The 11,930-nt window shown below is 38.2% G+C and overlaps 1 protein-coding gene across 1 annotated transcript in view; it reads right to left on the bottom strand.

Moving 5' to 3' along the window:
- The window catches only part of LOC120718382 (basement membrane-specific heparan sulfate proteoglycan core protein-like), a 72,147-nt gene that overhangs the window by 836 nt on the left and 59,381 nt on the right, over window positions 1-11,930 (bottom strand). The window contains exons 11-21 of the mRNA XM_040006914.1: window positions 6,077-6,346; window positions 5,695-5,973; window positions 4,170-4,439; window positions 2,729-2,839; window positions 2,566-2,581; window positions 2,397-2,470; window positions 2,257-2,307; window positions 2,118-2,174; window positions 574-633; window positions 342-407; window positions 79-138 (exon numbers count right to left, since the gene is read on the bottom strand). Coding sequence (XP_039862848.1) covers window positions 79-138; window positions 342-407; window positions 574-633; window positions 2,118-2,174; window positions 2,257-2,307; window positions 2,397-2,470; window positions 2,566-2,581; window positions 2,729-2,839; window positions 4,170-4,439; window positions 5,695-5,973; window positions 6,077-6,346 — 1,314 coding nt within the window. The remainder of the gene's footprint in view (window positions 1-78; window positions 139-341; window positions 408-573; window positions 634-2,117; window positions 2,175-2,256; window positions 2,308-2,396; window positions 2,471-2,565; window positions 2,582-2,728; window positions 2,840-4,169; window positions 4,440-5,694; window positions 5,974-6,076; window positions 6,347-11,930) is intronic.

Below are 11,930 nucleotides of genomic sequence, written 5' to 3'. Positions count from 1 at the left end.
CTTTTTCTTGGTGTGTATAAAAGTATAAAGCAGACAGAAAAATGAAAAATTTGCAATTTTTTAGATTACTTTACTTACCTTTATGTATCTTGACTTTAGCTCTGTTGTGGGAGACCTCTGCATACAACAGGCTGTAATCTAAAGAGGACAGACGCTGATCAGAAAAGGTTGACTGTCTTTAATTTCCTTTATATTTATATCATTCTGTCATTCAACACCTAAACTACATGACATGACTGAAGGATGTTCTCTACACTGACTAACATTTCTCAGCATTAGATATTATCTCGTTTGAGTTCATCATTATAGCGATAATGAGTCTGTTATTTCTGTGCAATTACCAAGAGCTGGTTGTGACTTGACTTCAGAATAAATGACTTCTTCAGCTGCTGCAGAGGCTGATTTTTCTGCAAATAAAGACATTATTAGTCAAAGATGATTGTCAGTAACATCTTAATTCTAAGTCCACACAACCAGCAGGATGACAATACCTCAAATTAGCCTTTTAGACTGAGGGGTAAAAAGTGTAAAACAGACAGCAAAAAGAAATGTGTGCTTTACTACTTTACTTGCCCTTGTTTCTCTTGGCTTTAGCTCTCTTGTGGGAGACCTCTGCATACAACGGGCTCTCATCTAAAGGAGGACAGACAGACGATAAACTAACTTTGGAGTAACTTTGATTTTCTTTATACTGAAATCATTTTGTCATTAAAGACCTAACTCATCACATGAACTGACTGAGGGAGGTTCTCATCTATTGAAAATGATTTTTTTTGACAGCCCGTTGTTGTCATTATTTAAAAAAGCTTCTTTCACATTGTGCCTACATCAAAAACAGCCAGTGAGCATTCAGAAGGGTCTCCTCAGTGATAGATGACCCCTGATATTAGAATCACATGAAACACAAGAAGAATGATGGTGGCTAATCTCAGTTAAAATACAGATCTTTGACATGATTGGACTAAACTGAATGTATTGTCTCTGTTGAGAACAGGATTAAAATGAATCCCGTGATTATAGGTTAAGGTTTATAACCTCCAGCACCTATAAGAACATAAAAACCTTTATGGAAAAAAAGTAGTTACATTAAATTACACTCTAGAAAAAGGAAAGTGGAATCTCTGAAAAGAAAAAACATATCAGCAAAGGTTTTAAATACTGAAGGAATTGGACTGATTATTAATTGTTCTTTGGTTTATTGTTTTATTGTAAAAGATTCATTATTCAAATTAAATTAAGGGAACATTCGACTATCACAGTATGAAACATTTTCATTCAAACTTCAGGGATACCTGACTCCATTTCAGCAGCTTTGATGCAACTCAGAATGACAAGAGGTGCACTGAAGAGGAAACAACAACAAAAACCCCAAAAAGAGAATATTTTCGAGGTGGTGTTCACAGGTCATTGCTCTCTCTTTATCCCCCTGACTGACTTTTCTTGATGCTGTTGTTCAGTCGAGCTGCACATTGCTGTGCTGTGAGTACAAGTCCTAGTAAAGGACATGAGGCCTCATGCTGTGTTAGCAGAGTCTATTTCTAACAGTTTGATCAAAAGCATGCACATGAGAATGGGCCGTCCTGGTCTGCCTGTGCAGCCTGATGGTAACGTCTCACAATACCAGCGGTTTGCACCAAAGCAGCTACTTTAATTAGAATCATAAATGCTAAAAGGTTCTGTTGCAATTACCTCCAATATAATAATCGAGTTTGAGAGTAGAATCCAGGGCAAATGAGCGTGTAAGGAGTCATTTTCACTTTTTTGGCAAATGAACAATGTCACAAACCAAAGAGGGTACTCACAACTACTACTTTTTTTTTCCTGATGGCTGATCTTTGTGAAATGGACTCACAATGTTTTATGCTTCCTAACTACACTGATTGAAGTCCCTGAATTTTAACTTTTTAAATGTGTTCCACCTTTTTCCACTTTCTCCTCTATTTATTAGTTTATTTGTTGAACAGAGCACATTACAGCGATCAGCTGGTTTCTTGCTTTTTCTTCTTGGAGCAATAAAACATGAATGAAAATCTAGTTTTTCCTTCATTTGGATACTACTGTCCAATAAAAGCATGTAAACTAGTGTATTTTGTATTGGTAGCAGAATAAATACTCACCTTTCTGAGTGATGTTTTTAAACTCAATCAAAGAATATGTGACATCCCCAGATTCAACTAAAATAGAGTTCAAACATTTACACATAAATGAGAATAATCAAAGAGTCTGCATACTTATAAACCGCTGTTTATACTTTACCATTTTTTGTGTCATCGTGGTCTTTGACTGATTCATAGAGACAAGCATCACCTATAAAACAATTAAAACTCATATACATGGATCTGATCACCTTACAAACAGAAACGTCTAAAGCAGAACTCGTCACGGTTAACGCTGACCTCGGTGAGGAGAAGCATGTTGGCTGTCTCCAGCTTCATCCTGGTTGATCGTTTGGTTTATGGTTTGATTTGTGCTGGAACATAAAATGTAGTAAAACAGTGGATTTAATAAGAAACACAGGATGAAATTCTGGTTTGATAAATAATGAGAGAGAAAATGTAAACAAACCTGGCAAAGCATGAATCTGAAAAACAAAACAGAAAAACACAATCAGATGTTTTTATTGCAAACTGTTCGGGTGCTGTACCGTTACATGCAGCGTTCAGGGTACGTCTGTAGTTCTGAACAATTAGATTATGCTCAGTGTAATATCAGAGAGAAATGGTTTCACCCTTTGACTGTTTGAAGCAACAACACAGCAGAAGAAGAATCAGTAAAAGTCCACAGACGAGTCCAACGATCAACAGAGCAGGAAATGAAGAGTTTCCAGTCCTGGGCACTGCTGAATAAATGAGAAGATTTAATTACATGTATGTAAACAGATTTAAATGTACAACAGGCTTCACATGAAACACACACAAGAGCTGGCACTATTTCCAATACCAGAACTCCTGATCACATCTCCTCCATTCTCATGTTATTTTACATGATTTTGTAATATGTACAAAAAAGCACAAGCGAAAGAAAATTTTCTCTGTGTAACTTGGAACCAACATGATCTCCAGGACAGATGTCAGCTGGTGCAGTGTAATATACAATTACTTCCACTATACAGAGGCAAATCGAGGCAGTGCTGAAAGCTAATGGGGGTCCACCCAGTACCAGCAAGGTGTACCTAATAAAATGTCTAGTACCCTTCTTAATCTCTGAGGTGTGTCCCATTGTCACAGATGTATAAAATCAAGCCTTTACAAACATTTGTGGAAAAATGGGTCGCGAGCTTCCTCTTTATAGAGCTTCTCTAAACTAAAGCAGCGTTTTGTCTCAGTGTTTTTACACTTTCAGTAAAGACGGCACTGAACACGCTAAAATTAAAAAGTGTCAGTGTTCACAAGAACGATGGTGATGCAGCCACTGTGAAATCTGCGGTAGTGTTGCAGCTGATAAGGAGCAGATATTCTGAATATTACATAAACATCATACTGAATACTTGCAAACTGGCAACAGCCCTCAATATTCACAGTAAAGCACTTTTTTCATCATCATCACTTTACGGGGTATTAGTTGGGGTCCCCAGATCAATGGTGGGGCAGGCGGCTTGGACACTTGTGTTCATGATTACGATAACTCAGGAACATCTACTAATAATCTCAGATAAGTTCAAATCTCAGTGACCTCGAGGTCAAAGTTAGAGGTCAGGTTTTCTAAAAAGGAAGGAAATCACTTATGTTCAAGCTTACTTGCATGTACCAGGAAGCTGAGGGGCAGCACGACCATGGTGACTGAGATCAAGTATGTGTGTGTTTTATTTATGTTATCAGCTGGAAGAAAATTTCCATGAGACTTTTAAATAGGGATGATGTAGTTTTGTCATTATTTGTTTTGTACATTTAAAAGTTTTCAAAGTATTTTTTATAGACACATGTGATGTTTGTGTATTTCATCATCTTACTGGGGTGATGGGACTAGAGCTCAACAATGACCTTTGAACTATTCATTACGCAAAGTGTCTGACAAACTACAAGGCTACCTCAGGTGCAGCTCTGGGTCTCACAAAAAAATGTAACATACTTTGTAGACCATTGAATTGTTCCTGTGCTGACCATTGCTACGTTTGTAAAATGAAGCTCAACAACAAACACGACAAACAAAACTAAAATGACTGAACTCACAGGTTATCTCAATGGTGACATCATCACTTTTATCAGTGTAGTAAACTGGGTTTCCTCTTCTTCCTCTGCAGTGGTAGATTCCTCCTTGAGATACTCTGATTACTCTGTTTTGTTGATCATCTGTTCTCATTTGAACTTCAGTGATTTGGTCACGTCTGAACCACTCATATTTCCAGTCAGCAGAGCTCCCCACAGAGCAGGTCAGTGTCACGTTGCCCCCTACTGGTATGATAGTTGATCCTGGAGTCAGTGTGGCCCTGGGTTTACCTGCTGTTAGGGAAAAAGAGGAAGAAAAGAAAAAAAAATGGATAAAAGACCATTTCATTTTCGTGTGAGAAATTTTTTTTTTTTTTTAATTTATTAACAACATCATTTGAAAAAAAAAATACTCTCTATTTCATCAATTGGATGAGTTTGAACAGGCATCACAAATTAATCGTTAAAGCATCCCAGCAGTGTTAATACTGGTCTCATCCACTTTCTCCTCTCACACAGCTCTGTAATGCATTTCCATTTATAAACTACTGCTTTCTTTTTTCTGCATCAAGCCTTCCTGTTTGATTCATCAGAAGATTCTCACTAATGTAAGACTCAGATGTCAGACCACACAGAAGCAGATCATCATAGCTGCACAGACAAATCTCTACTGCAGCAGTTTAATTATGAGACTTCTAACTTTTCATTTCTTTAATTCATACCTTCAAACTTTAATATATTGCTTTTATTTGGTATTAGTTAATCTTCTTTCAACATCATCAGAAGAAATCGAACATTTCACACATCACTGCTTAAATAAAACAAACTCATCCATCATTCCTGAGATAAAATGTATAAAAACATGTAATCCATGAAGAAAATCCCTTCAAACAGTTCGGTCCCCTGTGGAGGAAAAAATGTCTGTCGCAGTCGTAAAATGTTGTTTCCACATTAGAGATGTGTTCACATTCACAGCATACAGCAGAAACTATGTTCACATCACTGGGCTCTCTACACCACTTCAGCTGCACAGACGTCACAGAGTCACCATCTCTGTTTCTAGGCTGCTACAATAAACCAGCTCAACAATGAAAACATTAGATTTCTGCTTGTAGCTCCATCAGTCACCATGACAACATCTCCATCTGAAATATTACAACAAACCTTTTCTCCACCTACTCATCTCTGTTTAACTTCCTACAAGCCTCACTGCTCTTTCTTACACACACAAACTTTACAATGAAATGACCTCAGCTTCTCTTTAGAGTAATTATCAGGAATCAGACCAAATGTCTGTTTGTCCATAATAAACTGGCGCCCCCCTCAGGACCTATTAGTGCTTGAAAAGGATCACTCTGAGTATGATGACTGGGGTTGGTGAGGGTGGTAGTGATGACATGGTAATAACAATATTTGGATGTTTTTCTTTAGTCCCATACGTCCAATGGATTTAAAACTGTCTATAATGAGGCTACAATCAGGTTGATCTCATCCTGTGCTGATCCTTGTTATGTTTGTAAAATGAAGCTCAACAACAAACATCACTTACTTGATACTGACAAGTTGAAGGCTTCACTCCACTCTGTTGAAGAATATGAGTCATCTCTGCGTCGACTCTTACACGTGTAGTCTCCACTGCTGGACTCAGAAACTCTGAATATCCAGTAATTATTGTGAGTCCACTGTGTGGTCTGCTTGGGTCCTCTCCATCTATACTCCCACTCAGTGGTTTCACCTCCTTCCTGCACCTCACATGTCAGACTGATCGTCTCACCGCTGAATATCTGAGGCCAGCTGGGTCGTCCTTTAACAACAACCTTATTGGAAACTGTTTATTAACAGTTAAGATACAAACAGAAACATCAGCTCAGCAGAGAAAACTTAACACTGTGTGTCTGAATGTGAATTTCAAACTAAATGACTGAACTCACAGGTTATCTCAATGGTGACATCATCACTTGTATCAGTGTAGTAAACTGGGTTTCCTCTTCTTCCTCTGCAGTGGTAGATTCCTCCTTGAGATACTCTGATTACTCCGTTTTGTTGATCATCTGTTCTGATTTGAACTTCAGTGTTTGGGTCACGTCTGAACCACTCATATTTCCAGCCAGCAGAGCTCCCCACAGAGCAGTTCAGTGTCACACTGCCCCCTACTGGTATGATAGTTGATCCTGGAGTCAGTGTGGCCCTGGGTTTATCTGCTGTTAGGGGGAAAGGGGAAAATGCATTATTCATTATGAACTCATACAAATATAGAAAAGGGAAATTTAAAGATTTGGTTTAATGTGGTGAAACTTTCCACCCACATTACTCTTTATCATATTTTTCTATTTATTTTCTCTCTGTGTTCTTTGATTTTCTTCTCGTGTCTTTCTCAACATGTGGATATTGTTTCTGTAACTCTGGTTTAAATCTCTAAATAATCACAGTATAAATGTTTGTCTGACCTGAAAGAGTCACACTAATGTAAACTAACACAGGTCACTGCTGAAGGACACACAATGATGGTTTCACAGCTCTGTGTGGTTTTTGGTTTAAATAACAGAAACATCAGTGACCTTAAACTTTTCATGTTTCTTCTTTTTCTTTGTTTTCAAGTTTAGAGTCTGTGAGTATTTTATCACTGTGTGTACTGTGAGTGATGTAACAGGTAAAATCAGTTTCCTGGTTAAAGTTTATGCTTTACAGCAACAGAAACAAGTTTCCATGACAACATTATTTAGTGCACATGTCACTGACGACTTACCCGTCACAGTTACAGAGACGATGTTACTGTTCTTTGTTTTCTGTGATGTCGTCCTGTGAGCAGAGCAGCTGTATTTACCACTCTGAGCTGTAGATTCAACTTTTAATCTGAGGTCTTTGTTTGTGTTGGAGCTGAACATCTCTTGACCATCCTTCATGAGTTTGTATTCCCAGTCAGTGTGTTTTCCTTCCTTCATGTCACATTTGAAGCTAACAGTCTCTCCGATGAACATGGTCGAGCTGGGTTCAACAGTTAGCACAGCATCTAGAATCCAACACAAACACAACATCATTGACCTAAAACACTTTTATGTACTTTACAAATCAAAATCTGTTCTGACATGTTCATAAACTTATAAATATATTGAGAAATAAAAACAGAAATGGAAAGTGTTTAAGATTGATGCATTAAGATGAATATTTACTAAATAAATAAAAGTGCAAACTGTTCAGTCACCTTGAGCGTGTCCGCTGCAGAGGAGCGTACAGAGAACTGCAATAAAGGAAGAAACTTCACACATCATCAAACTGAAGACTCACTCAAACATGGCATCAATCAAACACACCTGGTGTTACCAGAGGCTGCTAATCTAATCTAATCTAATCCAGTCTACAAACAACCATGTTGAGAACAAAACATGAACTGAAATGCTGCAAATGACTGAAACTCTGTCATTTTACTAAAACATGTTCATCAGTCAATGAATCAAAGGAAGAAGTGATGCACTGACAGAATAGGCCCAGCTCACAGAGGAAAGTGGGTCCCATCCTCACATCCAGCTGTGACACGTCTGAAAACTTCTACGACTTTGTGTGAAGAGAAAGAAGAAGAAGCACACGAGACGCCGAGAACTGTGAAGAAAACAAAGACTTTAAAACTTCTTCTTTCTCTGCTTCCTTCCTTTTATCACACCTTAACAAGCTCTGTCTACAGCATGCTTTGACATGTTTGGTGCTGCAGAAACAAATTAGTGAGATTTTTATGAAACTAAGTAATAATTTACTTAGTTGTAGTTGTATCATACACATGTGAGCTGAATAATGAATAGACAACATGAACAGATCACAAGTCCAAGTGAAGCTTTAAATGTGAAGTACTTTTGTTTTACATCCAGAAACACAACAAGAACACAGCTGTCTGCACCTTCACCTGCAGGTCTCACACACACACTGATCACATATATGCACATGTTAAACACTCTTTGTCATAAATCACATTCAGACACAGTATTAAATAAATCTAATTCTCAAAACTGTTCCACTCCTGAAACTAATAATTCATTTGAACCGTGACACGGAGAACAGGCAGAGGCAAGTTTGTGGACACTTTTAAAATATTTAATTTTCTTTTAGTTTATTTTTACTCTTTAAATTAATAAATTAATAAAATGCAGTCATAAAGTTATAAGTAACTTTACCCTGGATGGTGAAAGTGGCCTCTATCAACTGTTTATTCTTTGTTAAGTATAGTTAAGAGTTTTGATGTATTAAACATCAAGACCATCAAAATATTTCAAATCCTGGAAACATTTCAAATCCTGGAATAACTGCATAGGAAGTTTTAAAATTAAAGTCTTGGAGCTCGACTGGCTTCTTACAGAAACAGCGATGGACATTTTGTTTCCTTTGTCTGCTCCTCGTCTGCTTGTTGTGTTTGCTGGGAGCTTTGACACCAATAATAGTTACTCTCACAGATGCTCCAGCACACAAACGCATCATTCTGATGGGTTCAAACTGCTGTAGAAAAGTGATTAAAACCATTAGCAAGCACAAGAAGAGACATTTAGTATTTTCCTCCTGCCATAGAAATATTAATCAGCTGCTGATAATTTTCAAGGAGCCACGAATCACTGATTATATTCTAAAGGCTGCTGCACAAAGTCACTACATTGCTTCAAAATACAACAAACATGTTTCCATGAAGCTTTGTAAACAGTTAAAAACAGATTGATAGATGATCAGCCCAGAGACGCAATACTTACTCAGAGCAAATGGTCACAGCAGGAGAAAGCACTTTTTCCCACCACAGTGAAATCTTTCACTAAAAATACTTTGTTTATCATTTTAACTGACAAACTTCACTAATGTAAAGTCATCACTGCAGAGTCTTTGAACATGAAGTTCAGTTCTGGTCAAATGTTCACTCAAATTCAGGAAGTGAGATGAAGTCCTCCTCCCTCCCTTCTCTTGTCTGTTTCCTTAAAAGTAGCTGTAACTGTTGTATTCAAAGAGATGAAAGCTGTTAACTTTGTCACTCAGTAACCACACAGTGAGCTACTTCCTGAGGCTCATGGGAAATGTTTTTGAGATCGAACAAACTTTGACTGACTTTAAAATGGCAGGTCGTTCAGACTGCAGCAGATAATCGTTCAGTTACAAGCACAGACTGAAACTCACTGAGATGAAACTGAAGAGACACTTTAACTCAAATCCAAAATCCATTTCCTGAAAATACTGTAGGAGTTTTCCATAAACTGTTTGAGAATTAGTAAATCCAGACATTACAATTCTTTAGGCTGACTACAGACAAACACTGTCAGTCTGATTGTTGGATAGCAGAGCACAGCTGGAAACACAGATGTTGTATGAATGCTCTAAATACATTTTTGCTTCTTGTTAGGTTTCCTGGTGAGGTGTAAGTGTGTTGTGCTAAACCTCAACGTTAGTCCCAACATCAGTGTGCCATCGTTCAAACCATTGTACAGCACACTTCGTGGGCCTGATAGAAGAAGAGGAAGAAGAACCCGGTTACGTTGCTTGGCCTCCACTTACACCTATTAACTTAGCAGATTTAAAGAAAAATATCATTAAATCAGTGACTCTTTGGTTAAGCTGCAATACGATAATTGTAAATGAAGCTTATGTGTAAGTTGAGCTGCCTATGTGTAAGGAAGATCTGTAATCAGTCATCTGCTTTCCTGGCTGTTAGTCTGCTTTTCTGTTCTCTGCATCACTATCACTGTCAGTCTCTATACTTACATCATTACTCTAGTCCAATCATCTTCTTGCCCTCCTTCTTTGGGCCAATCAGCCTCCACTCTGTATGATTTAAATCTGTGCTGGGTCAGGAGGGGTGCTGAGCCTTAAGCAGAAACAGTGGTGGAGCCTGCTGAAAATCCAGACACTCTGGCCTGTTTAAAGTGCTCAAACCCAGTTTGCATAGTTACAGAACTGCAACACAGAACAGCCACAGTGTGTGGCATCAAGTGTCAAACATGGAGGAAGAAGCGTGATGGTCTCCGGCTGTGTGCTGGACCCAGGGTCGGTGACTTGTGCAGAATGAGAGGCACCCTGAACCAAAACAGCTGCCACAGCATTCTGCACCACCATGCAATTCCCTCTGGTAGGTACCTAGTTGGTCAGGGTTCATAAAAGCTGAACGACAGTCCAAGCTATGCCAGAACTACCCCAGGAAAAAAGAAGATGGTAAGCTTGAAAACATGGAGTGTCCAGCACAGTATCCAAACTTTAACCCCATCAAGCTGGTTTGGGATGAACTGGACAGAAGAGTGAAAGCAAAGCAACCTACAAGTGACACACATTTATGGGAACATCTGTAACAGATATGAGAAGAACTTTCTGAAGAATATTTGATTTCTCTTGTAGAAAAAATGCCACAAGCGTGTTCAGCTGTCATATCTGCCAGAGGTGTTTACTTTGATGAATCTAAAGTTTAGAAGACATGTTGGTCTATAAATTGATTCCACGATATATTTTTAAGTCCAACTGGAAAAATTGGGGTGTTCAAAAACATTGACCAGTGGTGTATTTTTATGGTTGTGGCAGCCTCTATGGGCCTCCCCTGGTTCAACCTGATATTACACCATAATGTATACTAGACACACTGGTCCACCCAGATGTTGCAGTAAGTTGTAGTAAACTGCAATAACAGCAGAGGGAGGTTTTTATGTCAAGGCAACATAATAATAATCACAGAAAGCCCTTAAATAGACATTATTAACCCATTTAACACATATATAAATATAAGAAACATACATAAAATATTTGTGGTGATTAAGGAAACTGGAATGTACTTCAATACTGGTCTACAGTTGCTTGCTCACTAGTGGTGTCTTTTCTTTAAATATATTATCTCCCCCTGCTGCTGCTGTAATGTTTGAATTCAGTGAAGCACCATGCGTGCCCATTTCACGTTTTGGAGAGCCAAAATTAATAAAAAATGGAAGCTCATGAACAATCATATCGACAACATTCATGTTTAAAGTTTAATCATGTTCATCACAGATGTGAAGATTTACACTTGAGCATTAGTTTCATCCGTCTGAGATTTTAGATACATGTAAATGTGGAAGTGTTGGTGACCATGAAGCTGAGAGGAATAAACTTTAGTTTTATTCTGGGTGAGAGCAGAGCCTTGATTCATGCTCAGGGACTGACTCGCCCTAAAATATCTAGAAAATGAGAAAATACGTTGTAAGCGGTGTTGTACCATTTTCACTTTTTGTGTGCACATTGTTCTTCTGTTCATGCAATCAAACAGTAAAACTGTCAAAGGGAAGATTGTAGAGGCGTGACCAAAACACTGAAGTTCAAATTAAATTCCTCACTAAGACCAAAAAAGTGGACCACATCAGTCCAGCTCTGAGGTCTTTACACTGGCTGCCTGTCCGTCAGAGGATAGACTTTAAAGTTCTGATGCTGGTCTATAAAGCTCTGAATGGTTTAGGACCAAAATACATCAGTGACCTCCTGACCCAGTATGAACCTTCCAGATCCCTCAGGTCATCTGGATCTGGTCTTTTATCAGTTCCCAGAGTCAGAACCAGACACGGAGAAGCTGCATTCAGCTTTTATGCTCCTTATATCTGGAACAAACTCCCAGAAAGCCTCAGATCAGCTGAAACACTCAGTTTATTTAAATCCAGGTTGAAGACTCACCTGTTCTCAGCTGCATTTGAATAAAGCACCAAATCCACACTTTTAAGCTTAAATTTCAAAACTAACATTTAACTACTGATTTTATCTATTGTTCTGATTTTATCTGTTTTGATTTTATATACTGTTTTGTTTGTTTGTTAA

Source organism: Simochromis diagramma, unplaced genomic scaffold (assembly GCF_900408965.1).
Source record: "Simochromis diagramma unplaced genomic scaffold, fSimDia1.1 OVJJ01000141.1, whole genome shotgun sequence".
In the NCBI taxonomy this organism is placed as follows: Eukaryota; Metazoa; Chordata; class Actinopteri; order Cichliformes; family Cichlidae; genus Simochromis; species Simochromis diagramma.
The sequence above is the reverse complement of the archived record's forward strand: the minus strand, read 5'-3'. Positions and strand labels throughout refer to the sequence as shown.